The 23,110-nt window shown below is 35.4% G+C and overlaps 1 protein-coding gene across 2 annotated transcripts in view; it reads left to right on the top strand.

Annotated features, from left to right (window-relative positions):
- Positions 1–23,088, top strand: part of LOC143920970 (uncharacterized) — a 35,454-nt gene extending 12,366 nt beyond the window's left edge. The window contains exons 2-8 of one of the 2 annotated variants that reach the window (XM_077444032.1): positions 634–1,020; positions 1,191–1,449; positions 17,639–17,933; positions 18,003–18,268; positions 18,392–21,041; positions 21,743–22,140; positions 22,417–23,088. In XM_077444032.1, coding sequence (XP_077300158.1) covers positions 745–1,020; positions 1,191–1,449; positions 17,639–17,933; positions 18,003–18,268; positions 18,392–21,041; positions 21,743–22,140; positions 22,417–22,697 — 4,425 coding nt within the window. In that variant the 5' untranslated portion in view covers positions 634–744 and the 3' untranslated portion in view covers positions 22,698–23,088. Of the gene's footprint in view, positions 1–556; positions 1,021–1,190; positions 1,450–17,638; positions 17,934–18,002; positions 18,269–18,391; positions 21,042–21,742; positions 22,141–22,416 lie in introns of those variants that run through there. The other variant, XM_077444033.1, reaches the window with a different exon arrangement.
- The last annotated feature ends 22 nt before the right edge of the window (positions 23,089–23,110 follow it).

Genomic DNA, 23,110 nt, shown 5'->3' with positions numbered 1-23,110 from the left:
TTACATATGTATATACCAAGAAGGGTTGACAGGAAGACCCCAATGCGCCTTCCTAGACAATTAATTACAAACAATGCAGCATTTATATTACATAAATCACTGCATTTCGAGAGGCTGAAGAAATCAAAATTAATAATTAATTAATTAATCCATTGAGACATCTATGGATTTAGACTTGTACATAATTTTCAGATAAAATTGGCAAACTCTGATAAGAAACAATCGACTTGGAGTCACAAATATCCAAGTCTAACCAGCAGTATTAAAGATTAGTGCGGGATCGAACCCAATAATCTCTTGGTGCAAAACATAAACGCAACCACTGAGCCATAATGCTGGCTAAAAGTATCAAAAAAAAAAAAGTGTGACAAACTATCTAAACAAAAAAAATGCCACGTACCTCTGTGTCTGCGCCCTATTGTCTCTCTCCATAGCAATGATCTTATTTAGTGCGTACTTAACACTTGTTGCATTATCAATTAATTAGGACGGTTAATATTACAATATGAAGCCAATTTTATTTGGACAAGAATGGGCGAATATCATAAACCTGTAGTCATATTATTATCACCTCAAGACGAATCTAATCATATTATACTAAAAACATTATTTATGTATGTACTATAATTCAAGAATACATAATACATGAATATAAAAGAGGACTTAAAACTAATATTTAAAAATAAAAGATGATGATCGATACAACATATTTAAACCAAGTGTGAATTAAAATGATGTGATAAGATGCCGCTGGGAGTGACTATGGACAAGAAGCCGAAGAGTATCGAGAAGAAGACGAAAATAGCCAATGGCATACTGAGGAAGCAGTCCCTGTTGAACAACAACAACATCGTCAAAAATTTGAATGAAAAGCCGAAGAGGGGTGGAGCTACCCCAACCCCCAAGAGGAAGCCCCCGGTGGGGGCCACCGTGCCCCCACTGCCGCAGGGTTGTACACCCCTCATGTACGCCTGTCAGCAGGCCGACGAACGATTGGTCGCCGAAATACTCAAAAAAGAGGTTAGTCTCCATTTGGTCGACGGGCAGCGAGGAACCACCACTACCACCATCATGTCATCACCATCACCCCATATCATCATCATCTTTCTGTGATACAGATTACATTTCAGTTTCATTTTTGAATCTCATCTTGGATAGTTTGGAATTAATTTATTGTTTTTTTTGTATAGCCCAATTCGGTGTTGAAAAGGGATAGGACTCTGAAGTCAGCATTGCACTACTGCTTCGATAATCCAACTGCTGCTACTGCAGATCGTGTCGCCATGGCTGCACCAGCTCTCTTGGAAGCCCGAGATCAAGATGGTTTTACTCCTCTCCATCTGGCCGTCATCCAGGGAAATATGCCTTTGGTGACTTTTCTGCTCGCTAATAATGCTGATGTCATGGCTTTGGACAATGAGAAGCACTCAGTTGTACACTGGGCTACTGGTGAGTTTTTTTTATATATTTTTTATTTTACTACATACATTTATCAAGTTTTACAATGGCACATCTAGAATTTAGTTTTAGGAGACCGGGTTAGCTTTTTAGATTTTTTTTGTGGTTAAACAATATTTAAAAAAAAAATTTAGATTAATTTTTAATCAAAAATCTGGTGAATTGAAATTTCAAGATGGGAAGAATTTTACTTCAATCTCTTTGGCTTTGAAGCAAGCTTTAAAAGTAAACCAAAAAGAGATTTTGGGGTATGATTCGTTTAATTTTTGAGATTTTGCTGCATATTATTTTTTAACAAAAAAAAAAAAAATCGGAGATTCAATTTTACTAGCTGTGTATTTAGTAATTAGTATTTACATTTGCGCAAAATTTAGGATTACATTTTTTGAATAAATTTCACAAAAATCAAACTTATATATTATAAAATGTACATTAATTTGAAAGTTCTTCGAACCAAGTGACTTGGATTTTGATTTTAAATCGAGACGAAATGTGGTTTACATCAATTTTTACATCACCGTGTATGTTTTATTAATATTATATTACAGTGAAATTTAAAAGTCGATAAACGACTATGACCACGCAATTAACCTCCATTTTATATACATTTAAAGTTCAATGGCAAATGACAAAAGATACCTTAATATCTATATAAATATTATATATGAAAAGAAAGGGAGTAAACGAATATTAGATGAGCTTTTTTTATTTTTCGTGATAGAGTACAATACATATGTACTGTTCGTCCAAAACATTACATACACAGGTAATTACCGTATTATTTTCAGCCGACAAGGTCATTAAATTTCCGATACAACGCATATTTGATTTATCCAACCTTGACGGAGTACTACATTGTATAATACTTTCATACTCGAATGAAAAACACTGCATAGAATGCGGTATGAAATAAAAAAACTTGTAATAAAAGGGAAATTTGCGCGGACGCGATTTGTAACTAATGTGTTCGCAAACACTCAGGAGTCGAGAGGGCGCTCGCGAATTCGGGCGCGGTTGTTATTTGTCGTTCGGTTAACCGCTCGACCGAATGACAGCCGTACGTTTGTTTCCCGACGTTTCAGACGTTTCAATGGCGGTTTTCGCCGAAGCCGATGTGGTAAGTGGATTGAATTATTCAATAGCAATCATCCATTTACGTCAGCGAAATCGACTAATCACCTTTCCGTCTGCCGATCGTTTAGGTCGTTACCTTACCAACATATCTACCAATACGAATGAAAACAAATGAAACTTTTGGTCGTAACGTTCGAACCTACCGCTCTCGTTTTGACAATTTTTGTTTAGTCGTATTTCTACCTAATTCTATTTTTGCGCCATGTTGATTAAAGTGACCGAATAAAAATCCCAACTATAAGATCTGTCTCCATTTGGTAGTATCTACATAACATGGCCATCCTTCAACTATTTACAGATACGTCATTTGGGGGGGCATGAGGGGGCACTTGCATCCCCTAAATTTATGAATAATGTGAATTTAGAAAATAGTATGAATTTAATGATAAATGATAAATTAAACCGATCCAGTAAAATATTAATTTAAAACCTTGGAAAAATATACGTTACACATCTGTTTCTGAGATAAAATAAAGTAAGGCGGACCTTTCTAACAATTCGGTCCATGGGACGAACAATTTCTAAGAATTTTAATCCAAAGCATACAATTCAAAAAACAAAATATACATAGTTTCTTCGAAATCATAAAATCTTTTTTTTAAATAGATAGACTCATAGTATTCTATGGATCTATGAATGCTACGTCTATTTCTTACGTTACTTTTGGGTGCTTAGTGGCCAATAAAATAATCGCTGCAATTAGCTATTTTGAAATTCTACAATTAGCTACTAAAAAAATTCAATTTTTGACTGCCCCCCCCCCCCCCCAAGAAAAAGCTGAAATGACGTCCCTGACTATTTATCTCTAGGATGCGTTTGCTTGTAAACCCACCCGGTCTCCGTGACGAGACAGAATGTTAAACGACAGAAAACGCAAATATCGGAAGGCAAAGATCGAAAATTGAAAGATCAAAAAAAATGGTGCATGGTATTAATGTGCGCGCGCAGAATACGGGAGGAAAAGCATGTTCCTCTTGTTCCTGTTGTATCCTGCTCGCGCAAATTAAGTGAGTATGTACCGTTTACCATGCACCATTCTTTTTTTGATATTTCAACTTAAGATCTTTCGATTTTCGATCTTTGTTCGTGCCTCAGTCAACATAGTTTGCATTACGTATTTGACATTATGACGTATCACCTTTGTAACGTATCACCTTTTTGGAATTTGACTGGGCCGAGTCGATCGGAGTGCATGTGAACATGCAAATATTGGATTATCTTACTTGTTTTCAGCCCAGTCATCTCCCTCATAAACATGGTTATAAAATATAACGTAAAGATTGGGAGAAATGCAGCGAGAAGTCATCGACATCCAATGATGTTATTAATTTATTATATATATACATATATACGATTTTTATGTTATCAAAATTATCTAACAAAAACTGCATACCGTCGACCACTGTTTGCTTGTGTCTTTAAACTATTCATGAGAGATTTGACCGCTGAGTCTGTCTTTAAACTACATATTAATTAGACATACATTTACATGAATTTCTCCCGAGTTTATATGTAGATATATTCATTATATTTTTCTTTTCACAGATCTATTGAAATAATTGCGTGTATATTATGAATAGGTATTTTGTTTTTTACATTTTGAATGATGTCATAAAAGTTAACAACTCGTTGTAAACTTGACCCTGATAGTGAAAAAACAAATAAAACTTCTATGATATTTTTCTTCTACCATTTTTTTTATTTCATACTTCTGATATATGATAGAAGTTCAAAATGTCTTAAGCTAAAAGTGTGAAACACTTAAACTAGAAGTATGGAAGTTTGCATACATGAATAGCACAATATTATATACGATGTTGTAATTTATTGTAATTATTCTTAGGTTTGATATATACAAATATAAATATTTCAATTTCGGATTTGTAGAATGTTCCAATGAACTATATCGAATCGTGAACATTTTGCAAATTTCTCTCGTAATAAATGGAAACAGTGGTTGTTTCCGGCATTATCGGAGATCGTTTATCATTTTGTCGCGGTAAAACCGATTTGTGGAACACTCACGAATACAATTCGGAATAATGGAGGCTCGTGATGGGGACAATTCACGAAATCGGCACCAAACAAAAGTGCGTCCTCGACAACTTGGCGAAAACGAATCACGCGATGTCGAGAAAAGGGGCGTCGGACGTAAAACAGTTTGAGGATCCGCGGCGAAGGTCAGGCTATGGTAGACGGGGTCATAAAAGAGTCGATGAACTTCGCCTGAACTCTTATGAAAATTTAGTTGATTAACTGTTTTCCAAAAACTCGTTAAAACAACGTGAAGTACCATTATATAACTACGGAACAATCGTATTCTCGAGCAAAATTTGTAGGTGTGGAGTTTCAATTGCGCTACGCTCTTCGTCCATAAATTGTCGAATCCGTGATCAAAATGTATGGAAAAGTGATTCGTGTAATGATATTCAAAATGGCGTCTTCATACGTATTAAACTCGGTTGGTGGACCGTGAAGAAACGTGCTAATTTTATATATTGCTAATTCGATTGCCAGAGCATGGGAAAACATGGGATTTGTAGGCTGTTGTGTATTTCCAATATGGCGTTTACATATTTGATCCGATTGTAAAATTATGGACAAACGTTTCAACCAGGGCTGTGAAGTTGGAGTCGTAAAAAATCAACCGACTCCTTTTTATTATTATCTTTATTACGGTATGTGTCAACCAGATTCTCCAATCCACTAATAAATTGAAATTTAATAATTTTTTTTTTTTTTTTATTAAAAAATTTAATTATTTATTTATTAAAAATCATGAATTTAAATTACATTATAAATAAAATCGTTGAGTTGCACGTATTTTGATGTGTTGTGGCCAAAACTGATTGTTTCCTCCGTTTCATACTTATTTTTTATTAAATTGATTTGTGTATGATATTCATAGACATATGTACACTATGAATGTACTTACTTTTTATTTATACCAATAATTCAATCAAATATTTTGAAAATCGCTACTATTTTTACTATCTATTACTCGATCTTCAAGTTGGAAAATCGTACAAGTTGTAGTCGGAGTCGTAGTTGGAGACGAATCATATGATGAGGTTTGGTGATTATTCCGCACAAAATGTTAAAATCTCGATCACGGAATATCTGGCACCCGAAAATTCCATCCATCGAGAGCTACCCACGTGAACTATCATACTAAGGATAACTCGAGTGCTAGATATTCCGTATTCGCGATTTCCATGGAAACGATCGTCGTGTGCGCAATCACACTGTGCGTAATATTCCTTTTACCGTAAAGTCGTAAGTAGATAAAGTCGGAGTCTGAGTCGTTAAATTTTGGATCGACTCCGCAACCTTGGTTTCAACACTTGTTTGTGGTTAATTTCAATATTTCAAAATATTTTAAAACATCTAAAACTATTTTAAAACCTCAAAATCTTCTTAGTAATTGTACGTATGTATGTATGTATGTATGTACATATTTTGTGCTCATATAGGGTATAAAAAACAATTATTAAATTATGTAAATGCGCGTTGAGGAACAGCGTAAATATGGAAATGGTTTGGTGGCTGAAAGCATGCTCAAAGTGATCGTAAATATTTTACGATAAAATTAATGGTATTCCATCACGGACAGGTGTAATCTACTTTGCACACACGTTTTTATTTTTCCAAATTATACATATATTTTATATTAAGCTCCGCTTAGTCGATTTATTTTATACGTGAGCACGTAATGGCCAATTTAGAATCGTTTGGTTTTATTTGGAAATTAGTTGGCCATTTCTATCTATGGCATTTTTTGCATGCCGCGAGGCGCGGACAAGATAAGTGTGCACTTGTACCGGAACTGACACGGAAACAAAACGCAAAGTTGTTCGGTTTTCCCGATATCGTGTTCTGCGCTTATAATACCGTGATAGGCAACATCATTGATTAAGATACGACTGAATTGTGTCACAAAACACGATCAAACTCGCCAATAAAATAAATTTTTTACGATAATTTTGGTGTCAGAAGTGGGATATCGAAAAATTGTACTACACAATATTTTGAGAAATGATTTTGAAATAATAACAATTATTTATTGTCTAATTGTAACCTTTTTTTTCATCTCCTTAAATCAAAATAAAAATAAAATTTCAATTGACCTCGTCATGGAACTACATATACTTTACTAAAAGCCATAAGGCTTAAAATGTCATCAGACTTCAATTTGGCAGTGTAATTGAAATCACATTTAAAATGTATACATGTTTATCGATATCGATAAACATGTATACATTTATATTTATATCGATAAAATATTGAACAAGTCACCGTTAATACTGCAGAGTTGAACCATTTTTGGAATACGTGTCGAATGATTGATGTTCGGCTGACCAATCGTGACTTTTCACGCAAACTTTTCTCCGTTTCGAAATGGTCGTTTTTTTTTTCGAGGAATGTCAGAGCTTTCATTGGAGCTTTTCAAGTTTTAAAGCTGTCGGGTACCACGTAATGGCCGGTCAATAAGTAATGGCGACCTTTGGAGAGGGAAACATCGCGTGGCCGCTCGATAAAACGGGCCTGGTCACTCGAGTCAAGGTCAAATCGTGGAAATTATTCTGAGATACCATCGCCGACCACTTTTCCACGTCCAGCTCGCGTGGAAATATCGTTAAGGAGTCGGGGAAGGCCGCCGGCCCTCGATGGGGAAAATCCCCGAGTGAAAAAAGAGCTCTGACCCCAAGATTTCTGAGAATTGTTGTGACGCATCTGTGAATTAATAGTGAGAACTTCAAGAAGGTTCTGTTAAGTCGACCTTGTGATTATGACCCTTGCTTTTTTGGTTGTTTTTGATGGATGGATCTTTTTTTCAAGCTTAAGAGGTGGTTCCAAAACGAAAATACAAATTGCATCATCAGTTTTATTATTTAATTTGATTTATTATATCATAGATTATATTTATGTTCTATTGGACTTTTGAAAGTAAGAATGCATGTATTTTCTATCATAAAAATCAGTTTGGTTGAATACTGTTGGATAAAAGATTCGCGAGGCTACTTCAAAAGTATTGTGAAAATCATTCGGTGTTCCTCCAAGACAGTGGGAGCAGGTTCCAATAATTGCAAAAGATAACTACACCTGGAAAAATTCTCTACATATACAGTTATCGACTGAGATAAATATATCTATGAGGGGTAATAAACCATAACGTTGTAAGTGCCACATAGGATCAAATGCATTTTATTTGTGATTTACGATGCGGTGTACGTGTCGGCCTTTACTTGCACCCTTAAAACAATATTAAAATTCCGCTTCCTGGGATAGAAATTTGAGCAAGCCATAACTTAGGTTCTGGTAATTATCCTGAAAAAAGGAGGTTTGTAAAAATGGAAATTATCTAGAGTTCATTCCTATTCATAAAGGTGGCTCTAAGAATGAGACCTATTGCTATCATCTCGGCTATTCTTGACATCATCCTTCACCGTTTGATTCTTATGCAGTTCAAAACATTATTGTGTGATGAGCAACACGGCTTTAAATCATGTCGCTTTACAAATTTGATCCATTTCTACTACTACTACTACTACTACTGTGACTTTCGCAAAAACCTTTGATCGTGTCAGTAATGACGCTCTTCTGATCAGGTTAGCCGAAGTGTGATTTTCACCAGGTCCTCGTAAACTATGTTTCTTATCTCAGTGATTTTAAAGCCATTTGTTAGATATATGGTATTTTGAATGACCTGATGGTGTAACTCAGGGGTCCACTTTAGGCCCCTTACTATTTACCGTTCTTATAAACTACCTCCATAGAATCCTATTCAATGCATCATGTCTCTTGTTTGATAACGACGTCAAATTATTCTTTTCGTTCAAGGATGGTATTTCTTCGTTTCCTATATAGGAAAGAGAAAGGGTATCATCCATATCTCTACCCTACTCCTTTCCTTTTGGGCATACTTGGGTAAAATTCCCTTAAACTTCGGAGAAACTTCTCATTAATCATATTATCTGCGTTTTACGACGATTGCGCCACGTCCTTTTAATTGGGACACAATATCATGAGGAATACGACTAGGAAGAAGATTATTTACCATAGTTGTTAAAGTCAATATTCCACTAATACTGGTCGGATCAGCCTTCATTTTTTGTTTAACTACTTTCATGTAAACTTTAGAGGCAATTCAAAGACTATTGTCAAATTGCTGTCACTGTTTCTTATTGTCACAAAGTTTATCAGTAATGGGTACATTCATCGGGTAATGTTAAGACAACACGCACTTCTAATATACGTACAGGTAAATATGAACAGTTGCTATTAAATATGCATACATATGTGCTTCGCTGTAATGTGTTATACATATGTATATTTCATATATAAATAATATAATACATCACATATGTAACAATATAATACATAATATTATATGATTACTCGTTTTCGCATATTTGTACTATACAAAATTCAATATTCCGTGCAACATTTTTTTGTAAAATGAACGTAAAAAATACATAACAAAAGATTCATCAAATGCACGACAACAAGTACATACTCTTGACCTTCAAACGACTCAGTTAATTTGATGTAATTTTCATTTTCTGCACATAAATTGCTTTTTAATTTGGCTATTTATTTATAGACAAGAAACAAGAAGCTATTTACCGAGTACATGCATACATATCAGGTATTATTAGATTAAATTTTTATTTTTATGTTACAAGTGCCCATATATAAATAAACTAATCGAAGATCCGGTGTGTTATTACACCTTTATATTTTGATAGGGGTTGTTAATACGTAAAATGGTCGAGTTGCGTGCGTGTGTAGTTTTGCACGTTTATGTAGTACGTATATTGAAACCGATTTTCCATCGACCGGATTCTAGCACACCGGTTGACGGCAATCTGACCGGAAGTCGGTTGCTGGCCGCATTCAGAGCGGTCGTAAGATTAACTTGAACCTTGGATTCGAGTGGCGATTAGGGCCATCGAGGAGTTCAAGGGCGCGTTTCTCGACGTAAACAAGTGCCGGTTTTTCACCCGTGCTTCCGGTTTTTCCGGGTGTCTATTTTTCATGGTTGGCTCAAGGGGATTATCGCGATCAATTACTTAAATTTATGTATTTAAGTTTTCAATTTCGTTTTGTACATAATAAAGTAAATTTGATATACTTTGTATATTAGACAGGATGTTTTATGAAGTGAGGTACTTTTCATCAAGTTTGGTTGCCTGAAGTAACATCGAATTATACTCGAAGTATCATTATAATTGACTCTATTCATGAAGTCTATTCATACCAGCACAGCATGTACCGGGCACTGCACGTAACCAGCAGTACGAAAAAAATTCATTCGTACATTTTGTATGCACACATTCATGTCTAACGTGGCGTAGACGTAACACCAGTAGCCGAAAAAATCTATCCATATTATACAGCAGTACTTGTCACCGTAACGTACAAAGCAAAACTGGTTTTCTCAAGCTACTGTGCAAATATTCACGTACAACGTGACGTCATAGTGGCGAGTGCACGAGTACTAACGAAGGTGCGCATGCGCATATGAATATTTTCGGAAACGTCACATTGTGACTATATTGATTCGACGATACGATGCAAATAATAATGCATTCTATAATGTATATATGTATATGCAAGCCGATTTTGCTTTGCACTATAATAGTATATGTACATACATATATCCAGGGCTGCCGAGAGGAATCCCGAGCCCTGGGAAAAATAATTCCGGCCCCTATAACAAATTTCAAAAAATATCTTATAGATATATTTTTAGTATGGCAAAAATCTATAAGAACTATTAGAAAAATACTTATGTGTTGGTTTTTATTTTTTTAAATAATTGAATAAGAAAGGTAATGATTAACAGGTATGATTTGCGAGATTTATTCGGGCCCTTTACCTTTACCCTGGTCCCCCCCCCCCTCTCAGCGGCTCTGTATATATCTTGATAGTATAAATAGAATATAGAGATAGGTCGTTTGCGTGAGCTGCTGTGCTGTGCTGTAGCCATGAACTGCTGCCTAGTATGAATAGACCTTTAAAGCGTAGACACACAGAGAGGTTTGCAGAACGTGTAAAAATAACGTTAGTACGCCTGAACTATGCTATGGCACCGAGGCCAAAATTCACCCCCTGAAGTGTTTTTGAAATGTTATTCTTGTATTGACAAAGATTTGATGATGATCGATAGCGGCGATTCCCATATTTGAAGACATTTAGAATTGTAGAAGTCGGTTGCATATACACCTGAATTTTATATGGGCAACCCCTGTGGTGCAAATTTGATATGTGATCTGGTAATTTGATATGGGCAACGCCTCTAACCGCTGGAGTCCACGTATGCGTTCCGTGCCGCATTTTGTGTATATTTTTACCATTATTATACAGTGTACACTCAACTTTTGTATAGAAAAATAGAGTTTAATGGTATTTTATTGTCTGGAATAAAAAAGTTATAATTATTATTATTACGTCTCAGGCATTCGTCGTTTTATATTGAGAATATAGAATTACTAGTGTTTTTACCCGGCTTCGCTCGGTATTTGTAATATAAACAGCTTAAACATGGCGAAACTAATAGTAAATATTCATTCGTTTATTTATTAAATTTATTTGAATCGAAAAAAATATATGTTCAACCGTATATCGATATTGTCGTCATAGAAACTTTGATTTGTTTTTGATGCTTCCAACCAAACCTTACAACCTTACAAAGTCTCTTTTGAAAGTATAGCTCTTTTGAAAGTATAGCCAGCAGCATAGCTCGGACGTTAAGCTTCTGCTTACCGTCAAGAAGGTGCCGGGTTCTATCCCTGAATGAAAATGAATTTTTCAGAGTATGCTGTTGGTCAGACCTGGATTTGTGACTCCAGGTTGATCGTTTCCTATCAGAGTTTGCCAATTTTCTCTGATTTCATTGTTGAAACGGTTCCCGGAAAAAAAATTGGCTAAAAATCCTTCCTACCTACTATGTCACCACTATTTGAAATTTGATGGATGTACAATAAAAATTTATGTACAATTCATAGATGTCTCGTTAATTTGAGAGTTTTTTCAGTGTCTCGTAACTCAACGACTTATAATAAAAAAAATGCTGCATTTGTATTTGTAATTGGCCAGGAAGGCGCATTGGGATTTTCCTGTAAGGCCTTCCTGGTATATACATATGTAAAATAAAAATAAAATAAAAATAAAATATATTAGATATTAAAAATTGTTATTACATGCTGTCAAAATCGCAGCATTAAGGGATTAAATATATTGTTGCGTAGGCGCGGGTGGAGGATCCAAGTAAAAGGCCAAAGTCGTTTCACAGCATTTATTGGTGATTCAGGATATACACGCACCGCCAGTGCTCCGTCCAGAATGCCTTGATATCGCCTAAGTACCCGTTTATAAAGGACAGGTCGCTCCCTGCATCTTCGACGTCCGGTTTGTTAACCTATTGTTACAGTCACGTACAAGCTATGCATTTCCACGGCGCTCAGTCCCACGCTGTCAGTTTTGAGAAGGGACAGGGTGCCGTTACTGCGCCAATTCGGTGGTCATTGTTTAGCCTACTTGCACTTAGCCTGGAGATAATCCAAGAAACCAATTAAAACGGTAGCACAGTCTCTGGGATGCTACTCGGCCTAATCTGATTGCACTTACTCGGCGGCGTACGTTACAATATCTCGCCATTCACGCGAATGTTCACGCTCGACGAATCAACTAGTACTACCGATCATTCACTAAACTTTTTGGGCAAATGTTTCGAGTTCGGGTAGTTTTCTGCAATTGAAGACATACTATGATATAGTAACTGGATGGTTTGGCGAGTAAGTAGCATATGTAAACGCAATGTTACTGAACTTTTGCAATATGTATATGTATGTATGGACTTACGTTTACATTTTTACCTTCCATATTATGCTTAATAATTGATTCGTATTCCAATGTTTCGATTACGTCATTGTACTGTAAAATATTGCCGAGTGGAAAATATTTATCGCAACTACGAGCACGAAACACATCGCACAAAATCTACGACGTGAGCTTTTAAGTTTACCAGAGCGTGTTTTCTTTCATACTTTTTTCAGTTCGGTGCTGAAAAACATGAAAATACACGGGCTTCTGTTTTACCATCGCACTAAATTTGTAGTGTGGGCTATTTTCCGGTAATAAATAGCGAAATTAAACACGCTCGGTTCGGAATTGCGAGGTCGTGGCGAATTTTTCGACTCTTATTAATCGACACGAACCTGTCAATATTACTCCTTATGCTCGCAATAAAAGTCCACTCGAAATGTCAAGGTGACTGAAAATGGAAATGGATATGTGTAAAATAGTTATGATTAAGGGTATTTTTATATATTGGTCGCAGCATATACGCAGAAAATGCTTTACTGCATACATATTTATGAACAACTGTATTTCAATTAAATGGCACACGAAACCAAATTCCGTGATATGTTGGTTTTAATATGAAAATCCGAATATTTTTAAGACGAAGGTCTAAGTGATGAAAATCACACAGGAGTTAATGAAGAATTAAAGGCGCAGACATAAAGAATCGTACGGCACGATATGCATATGTAGACTCCAGCTGTGAATGTGCTTATGTCATTGTCAGTTCGTACGATCTTATTATTTCTCGAGTTTCTCCAACATTTATTCAAATAAGGGAATCGCTCAAATAAAATATCACCGAAAACACTCCAGGTGGTGAGTTTTGGCTTGGCATAGATCAGGCGTGTTCGCTTTTTTACATATGCAAAACTATCTAAAAAAACACGTACCACTCTGTGTGTCTGCGCCCTAAGAGAACCTTATCAGTCGTATATTTTTTTTAATATAAATTTTTATGTACTATGATAAGTTGTTCACTGCTTTGATCCGCGGAGTGTAACCTTTTTTGTTGCTCATCCTGTACCTAGTTTAACTTGGCAGTAGGTTAATTCTAGAGCTAGATTTTTTTCTTATGAACTTTTAGCAATAGTTTATTGGTCAGAAAGTCTCAATTGATTAAATATCTGAAATGAGACAAATTAATAAAAATCAAAACAGTATATCTGACACTATTTCCGGCAATAATCAACAACATCAAGTGAGCTTTCATGGGTTTAATCCTTGGCCCGGTGCTGTTGGCCAGACCTCGGATATGTATGGCTCCAGGTCGATCGTTTTCTATCAGAGTTTGTCAATTTATCTGATTTCATTGTTGAAACGGTTCCAAACAAATTAGCAACCTATCCTTATTTGAATATAATTTTCAACTTATCTTTGTTTGAATATAATTTTAAATCTAATATATAATTTCGAAAGAGACTTTGTATTTAACATTTGTTGATTGGTTCGTTCGTAGACGACACGTTCGATTTTTTTTTTCGATTCATAGGTGCCTATTTCGATTCAAAGCATTCGAGGTCCCCGGGGGCAAAGCCCTAGGGGGCGAAGGCTCCGGGGGCGCAGGCGCCGGATTCTGGTATACATATAATTTCGAAAGAGACAGTACATATGTTTTTGTTTGTGACAGCCATTGTAATAAAAACGTTTACTATTGATAAATAAAATGTTTACTATTAGGCCTTGTTCATAGTCTCGACAATGTCGCAGCGACAAAGTCGCAGAAGTGTCGCTGTTCATACTAATGTCAAATAGTGTTCATAGTAAGCGCGACAGTTTGTCGCGCTTACTATGAACACTAATAGACATTAGTATGAACAGCGACACTTCTGCGACTTTGTCGCAGCGACATTGTCGAGATTATGAACAAGGCCTTATATTAGTTATGTTTAAGCGGTTTATATTACAAATACCGAGCGAAGTGGGGTAAAACCTCTAGTATATAATAACTAGTCACCGGAGCCTGGGGGGGGCGTGTATTGTTCAAAGGTTGTAAATGCATTGTTAAAGGTTTGCCGAACAATGGATAGCACTGTGACTATCCTACCTCTAATAATAACAATGTTATAAATTTTTATTTATTTATTTTATTTATTTTTATTTTTTATTTAATTTACTCCAAGAAGGCCTAACAGGTAAACCCAATACGCCTTCCTGGCCAAAGACAATTACATAAACATATATTTACACCATCCATATATACACAAATACTTCCACGTATACACAAATACACATACATACATACATACATACACACCTACACATATATATATATATATATATATATATATATATATATATATATATATATATATATATATATATATATATATATATATATATATTCACATATACATACATATACACATACACATAAAATACATACATCCATATACATACAAACATTATACATGCATATACACATAAACACATAAATCATTACAATTAGTTATTGAGTTCAATTGACTCATATTAAATAGTTCTGACATAAAAATTATTTCATTAGGAACAAAATTCAAGCTCCTAGGATTAAAATCACCCAAGATCATGACTTTCCTGCCAGCCAAAACATTAAAATTATTTTGCAAATTTGAAAAAAAATGAATTTATAATTCGGAGGAGATTCATTCGGAGGAAAATACAGTACACATATTAAAATAGAAAAATTTATGAAGTACTTATGTAAAATTTGGTCATATGTATCGCCTTGTGTCGCTATGACTAAATAATATATATAAAAAACAATTTTTTGCTTTTTTCTATATTTACATATTTCTGAAATTTTGTGCGTTGTTTGTATAGTTGGACGATTATGGGTAATTGTTTGAAACCAATAAGTTTTAGCTATTTTCTTTTCGAACCAACATAAAATTGGGAACTTTAGCTGTAATTGTACATATGTACATATTTACAAGTATTGGCCCGGTGGACGAAAAATCGCGCTTGTATTAAAAACAAAAAAGAAAACATCGCTCTGCCAGTTTATTTTGATCATCGATTCGATCTCCACAATATACGAACGGTGCTCTTATTTCAAGTATGAAAAAATATTAATATCGTATCCGGAGATATTTAAAATATGTATAATATATTTTTTATTAGAATTTGACTTGCAACAATAAATTATTATTATAGCGCCGAAAGGCTTACGACGAAAATATTTTGTAATTGATCAAGATTGTGAAGAAAAGTCATCATTAAAACAATTAAGAATGATTAATTGACGTCACATTAATGCGTCAACGTATAGCGTGACGTCAGCTGCTATAGAAACTACCTCCATTGAATTATCATTGTTTTCGTTTCACGTTTTTGGATAGCCAGAAGTTTGATTAGCTTTCTTAGGAGTCGTCAAAAAATTTCCGCCGAAGAAATTGCCAAGTTTTTCGATACCGAAAAGTTTGCATCACACTTTACATAGGTTCGAAATCGCGTGCAGAGTTTTTCCAGATCCGAGTATCATCACGCCAATATTACGTCAATTCCATCGCAAACAGATCCGGGTTCCACTCGAATAAACACTTTTCTTAGCCGTCACGATCTGTAGTATATAATATAAATACAATATATTTACGTGACTCCATTGTTGAACTTGCTGAAAAAAAAATCAATCTTCGAACAAGGAAAATACTTCAATATAGTTTATTTCAAGAGCAACCTTTTTTTTATAATCTATTTTTTATCTTGACGTCTTTTGTTGTGTATGGGTTTTCCCACATTTCAACGATATCAATGTTTTTATTATTTTTTATCAAATAATGTTCACGGTTCATTGTTCATTTCGCAAATAAGATAATGTGCGTTTAATTACATACTTAAATATTGCATTCATTAAATTTTGCTGACTTTTTTGTTTCAATATACATACATACATATATACATAAATATGACATTATACTGTGAATATATTTTTAGTAAAATTGTGCTTTAAACAATTCGAAACAAAGCTCAACTCTTTAAAATAACAAATTTATATATTTCCTTTAAGGCAAAGTCAATTAATATGGCATTTGCCGAAAATTGAAAAGTTTTTTAGACTCGTATATTTATACTTTTTAAGTATTCTGTAGACTTATTACTAGAGTACGGATAGCCAAGGTGCCGCTTATTGTTCAATTGTTGTAAATCCTTTGTAAAAAAGGTTCGACAAACCTTTAACAATGCATTTACAACCTTTATACAACAATGCGCGGCACCTTCTGGGTCCGGTGACTACTTATTACATGCAAATCTAGTAGTAACCATCCTACAAACTACTTTTCGCTCATTTTAACCAATTGGAAACCATTTCAAAATTAAATATGCAAATTATTCCTTGTATACAATCGCAAAAACGTAACGCAAAATCTATTGAAAATGTATTTAAATGATTCATTTTTGTATTGGTGTTTTATATTGTTTATATGTATTTATGTAGGTAGGTAATTTTTACGATTTTTTTCACATCAAAAAATTAAATATATATAGGATCCGGATGTGAAGGATTCCAAGTGAAACGCAGATTAAGTCAGAACTATGTATTTATTAACACATGTCTCTTCGGGCTTGTTCTCCAACAAGTGACCATAACAACACGCATCCGGTCTCTCCCATGCATACCACACACACTTTATCCCAGCTTGACCAACCATACCTACGGCTCGTTTAAAAATCATTCCTACATATATTTAAAATGTATTTGAAAAAAATTAGACCGCGTGCGTATTGAACCGGGCTCCGTGACGAGACAGAATGTTAAATTACAGAAAACGCAAATATCGGAAGGCAAAGATCAAAAATCGAAAGATCTTAAGTCGAAAGATCAATGTGCGCGCGCAGAATACGGGAGGAAAAGCATGTTCCTCTTGTTCCTGTTGTATCCTGCTCGCGCAAATTAAGTGAGTATGTTCCGTTTACCATGCACCATTTTTTTTATTTTTCGACTTAAGATCTTTCGATTTTCGATCTTTGCCTTCCGATATTTGTGTTTTCTGTAATTTAACATTCTGTCTCGTCACGTAGACCCGTATTGAACACAGGACCGACACATTTCTTTTATTTTTTTATTTTTTATTTAATAACTTAATATGCCAACAACCATGCGATGATATTTCATCGGGTACAACACTAGTTTATTATAATAATAAATCAAATAAACAAATAATGCAATAGATTTGATTGTATCATTTAATTTTTCCAGTTTGTGGTGAATTGGAAGCTCTCCGTGCCGTATTATCAGCCGGTGCTGATCCATCAACTGCCGACATCCATGGAGGCTATCCTCTTCACTATGCAGCTCAGATGTGTGGGGGTGCAGGCGTTGGGGGCGCGCGACTCTCTCTTGAAGTCCTGGGGGCCCTCCTCAGAGCCAACACCCGCGTGGACGTCACAGATGGACAGGGAAGACAGCCATTGTTGTGGTCCGCTTCAGCTGGATCTGCACCGGCCATCTTGGCTCTCGTCAAGGCCGGAGCTATTGTCGAAGCTGCAGACAAGTAATATAATACAACATTTCCAATTTGGCTCCAAAGTGAAAATCAATTAAGCTGTTTTTATTTTTTTAGGGACGGCTTGACTGCATTGCACTGCGCTGCTTCCAGAGGCCATACTGAATGCATTGAAACTCTTTTGACTCTTTGCGGAGCTCGTCCTGATGTTATAGACTCTAATGGTTGTACAGCTTTGCATTACGCTGTTACATTGGGGCATGCTGATGCTACTGCATTGCTTTTGGATCACGAGTCTGATCCTAATAGGCAAGATCGAAAGGGCAGAAGTCCAGCTCATTGTGGATGCGCCAAAGGACAGTTGGAGACTGTTCGAATGCTAGGTGGAGTATTATTACTTTTATTTTAGTATTTTATCTGGAAGCTACATATTATGATATATTTATTAAATAGTTTATAAAGAATTACGCACTCAATTTTAAAAAATAAAACTTAAATTATTCCAGGAGCACGTGGTGCTAATGTTTGGTTGAGAAATGCCAAAGGAGACCTGCCTTTGCATGAAGCTGTAGCATCTGGAAGACGAGAACTAGTAAAATGGCTATTAGAAATGAGGCCATCCCAAATCAACGCTACAAACAATGACGGCAGAACTTTACTTCATATAGCAGCCAATACTGATAATACAGATCTGTGTAAAATTTTATTAGATTTCGGAGCTCAGGTAAACGCTGTGTTGCGAACTTCTAAGAACATCCTTATGACCCCATTAGATTGTGCTCTGCATAAAGGATTTAGATCTACGGCAAAATATCTTCAAATGCATGGTGGATTACCAGCTAGCCGATTGGCCTCTAGACAAGTACAGGTGAATCAGGAATCGGTGCCCCAATTGCCCGTTAGGCATATCAAAACTACTAAAATCAACTTGCGTGACAGTATAGCGATTGAAAAGAAGGAAATATTCGAAATGAGTCCATGTAGTACTCCTAAACATAGGTGTAATGCAGGTTCATTGGTCAATAGTTCAGAATATAGCTCTGAAGAATATGAGTTAGAGAATAGAAGGTTACGAGAAAAGCGTCGGAAGGCCAAAAAACATAGTCAACAATACAAGAAAGGGAAGTTGAAAAGTGATCAAAATAATTTCAGCGATGGTTACGAGAGTGAGAATTTAGATGTAGGGCGGTCTTCTCGACAAAATAAGTCAGAATCTGAAAGCAGTGGTAATGTTCAAAAAAGAAAAGGGAAGAGGTCCAAAAGTGAACCATCTGATATTAAAATTGAGAAGCAAAAGAAAACCGAAAGTCCTAGTTTGATCAAGCATAAAAAAGTCGTGAGCAAAAGTTCAGATAGTGATGCTGATAAGAAGTATAAAAAAAGAAGAAGGACGACCGGTTCTAAAAAGTCGTCGAGGACTAGTAGTCCGTCCAGTGGGAATAATAAACAAAAAGTCGAAGAAAAAATAACGAAAGAGAAATCAAAAGGCAAAACTTCGTTAGAGTTACAAGCTTCTACCGAAGCAAATAAAGAGACCGTGTCCAATATCAAGGTTAATGAAATCATTGAAAAGATCGAGAGCAATATTGAATCTTTGGATAATGTAATCGAATCTAGAATGACTGAGAATGAAGCTAATACGACTTCTTTCATCCAAACTACAGTTATAACGGAAGCTCAAGTACATGCCGAAAGTCAAGATAGCCCAGATAAAGTGTCGGAGGAGAAAATTATAGCCATCGTGGTAGAGGAAGAAAATGTTGTGACTGTAGACGAGGCAAATGTAGCTACGGAAATAACTGAAAAGGTGGTTGCAATTCAAATTCTGCCAGATGACGATAATAAGGAAGCTAATTTAGACGATTCAGGTAAAAAAGATGAAAAGGAAAGTCAGTTTGTGGAACATCATGCTGAAATAATGGAAGAAAAAATAGAGAGTGAAATTTTGGATCAAGAACTAAAATTGCCAGCACGTGATGGTATAATAGCAATCATTCCTGATACCGATTTGAACGAATTAAACATTGATATAGCTATTGCTGAAGCTGCTGAAAATGAAAAATTGGCTAACGACACAGAATCCAATAAAGAAGACGAATCCGTAATAAATGATAACAAACCCGATGATACCTTTGTACAAGCCATAATAGGAATTTTGCCCGATGAAGAAGCTAAACCTGTTGTTGAAGTGGGAGATGCTGAAGAATCACCTGATAGTGTGTTGGGAGAGGTTGTAAACATTGAACCAAATTTTGAAGAAAGTAATATTAAAGCTCTTACTTTAATTGATGAAGAATTGTTAGAAAATTCCATTTCTGAAAATAAGAACTTTAGGATATATTCGCCTGATCTTAAACCAAGAGAATTGGTACAGCAAGATTCTGAGGAAACTTTAGAAGGAATCAATGAGATATCAGCCAAATCTTCAAGTCCTAAACAAGCAATTTTAAGCACCGACTTAATCGAAGATGAAGAATTGTATGAAGAAGACGACTCTCAAGATACTGATCTAATCAAATCTAAAGGCATACAAAGGGTATTTCCAGAATCAAAAGGCAAACTGCAAAGATCTGACCGAAGAAGCTCAGTGCAGTATGAAGATCCGAAAAGAAAAGAAGTGTATGAGACGCAAAGTTATAAAGTTCTCACAGATGGGAATGAGCAAGACTTCATTGAGGAGGGACAAGTTCGAGAACGCAGCAAATCAGTAAGCCGTGATATTGACGTAAATTTAGATATGGAAGAACCAGATAGGTTCGTGAAACAAGCCAGTTACACACGAAGAAGGATGCCGAGTGTAAGCGACAACGAAATGTATAGTATTGTAGATTCTTCCGGAACGGTCCGAAGGCGACGTTTAAAAAAGAAGTATAGGGATAAGAGTCGAAGCAGTGCCGCCAGATCGAAGAGTCAAAACTCTGACAGGGATTATGAATCTAGTTTCTTTGTCGATTCCGGCTTTGAACCAAGTCCCAGAGTTGTCTATCAGAACAGGGTTATGAGTCCCCGCTTAGCAGCTTACTATGAAAACCGGAACGCAAGCGGAACGTATCCAGATAAAATTACAGATAGTAAGATCCCCAAACGTAAACCTGGCGATAAAAATGCTGTTGATATGGCTTCTGTAACTCAAATAGTTCAAACAAACATGAGAAGGTATTCATAATCTATTTTTTATTATCTATAATGTATGTATGGGGTCTACCTCACGGACCCGAAAGTGAAACGCCCGAAAATGCAAATATCGGAAGGCAAAGATCAAAAAAAAAGGGTGCATGGTAAACTGTACAATGTACATATATATAATATGGTTACCTGACAAATCGTTCACAGATTTTCCGTAAACCGAGGATGCGCTCCAGGTGTTATCGGTGAACAGACGGTCTGTGAAAGAGATGGCTGCATACATAATGGCATAGTAAACGAGATCTTGGTGAACAAACGGGGTGAGAAAGAGATGGCCGTATACGTAATGCCTGGAGCGCATCCTCGGTTTACGGAACATCTGTGAACGAGTTGTCGTGTCACCATATAATATATATGAGTAGCATGCAGTGAAATTATCTCTCTTTTTGTCATACAGCCTTGTTTAATGTGCGCGCGCAGAATACGGGAGGAAAAGCCTGTTCCTCTTGTTCCTGTTGTATCCCGCTCGCGCAAATTAAGTGAGTATGTACGTGAGTATGTACCGTTTACCATGCACCCTTTTTGATGTTTCGACTTAAGATCTTTCGATTTTCGATCTTTGCCTTCCGATATTTGCGTTTTCGGGCGTTTCACTTTCGGGCCCGTGAGGGAGACCGGTATGTATGTACTTGTAGATCAGTATAAGTATTGACTTCTTGTGTGTATTCCAGATACTTTCTAGAAAGGAAAATATTTCAAAACCTCATGGATCTCAAACGTATACAGATACGATCGAGCAAAGCACACGAAGCAGTTTTAGTAAAGCGAGCCATAGACGAGTATCACAAGTCTAGTTTGGCGTACGTCGGTGCCGGTCGGTACACTAGTAATGATTTTACATATAAAAGTTTCGAGAAATTCCTGTACGATTCGCTCAGGAAGCTGCAGAGGAGCAGTGCTAAGCATTTAATGGACTTGCCAGAGAGGGCTTTCCCCGATTTTGAAGGTAAAATGAATGACGTCTACAAAATGGACGGTTTGCCTGATAATCCATTTCTATGCACAAGTAAAACACATAGATGTTTCCATGCTGTTCATGCCTATACGGGAATTCCATGCTCTGCTTATAGTAAGAATGCAATTTTTTTAAACTTTAATCTTGCACTTATATTCCGTTAACATTAACACAAAATAGCACTCATTTTAAGATACAATTTCTCATACATACATATATACCAGTCAATTGTGATTTTATTATCAATATTATATAATTAATATCTTTTTTTATAAATTTATTTGATATTATCATATTTTTATATTACACTTTATAACTCTCTTTATATAAAATTTTATTAATAATTTTTTTAAGTCTTTAAATATGTCACTGAAGTTTGATTATTTTTAGTTCCTCCAAAACTCAACCATCATACGATGCCAAAACCTGGTTTTAAGAAGCAGCCTGGCTTTTTACCTCAAATAAACAACAAAGTGGGAAGAAAACCAAACTCTCAGGTCACATTAGAACTTTGCCATGGAAATGAGAAGCAAATGATATCACTGCCAGCTGAAAAGCTAGATAAAAATAAAAGATATTACGTTACATTTACTGTAAAGGGCTCCAATCCGAACTCCGATAATGAAAACAAGCAATCTGAAAATACTCAGCGTAACGTGAAAAGTGTATGAAATGTATTTAATTTATAATTTATTTGATAAAATTTCAATAGAAAAAAAATATCACTATTTTTAGATATGTTGTTACTTATTTTATAAACAATGTTTGCAAGTTCAGTTACATTAAAATTTTGATTTTTAATAACCGTCGAGGCACTTATGACATTTGATATTGTTACAAATATATTCTTGATATTTTATATTATGATCATGAACATGCCAGCATCAAATGCTAGAATTACACAATGTATAATATTTTAAAATTTTATAGCAATCTTTCTACAATATATAATATTTTGATATTAAACTGCATATTTTAGTTGTTGAATATTATACTACATATGAGGAAATCTTATTGTTTAGTTGTTAATATGTATAGTAATAAAAAATGCCATAAAATAGTATCATTATTATTTATTCATTAA

The sequence above is a fragment of the Arctopsyche grandis genome, chromosome 13 (genome assembly GCF_051622035.1).
Source record: "Arctopsyche grandis isolate Sample6627 chromosome 13, ASM5162203v2, whole genome shotgun sequence".
Classification (NCBI taxonomy): Eukaryota; Metazoa; Arthropoda; class Insecta; order Trichoptera; family Hydropsychidae; genus Arctopsyche; species Arctopsyche grandis.
This window is presented reverse-complemented; position numbering and strand designations above follow the sequence as displayed.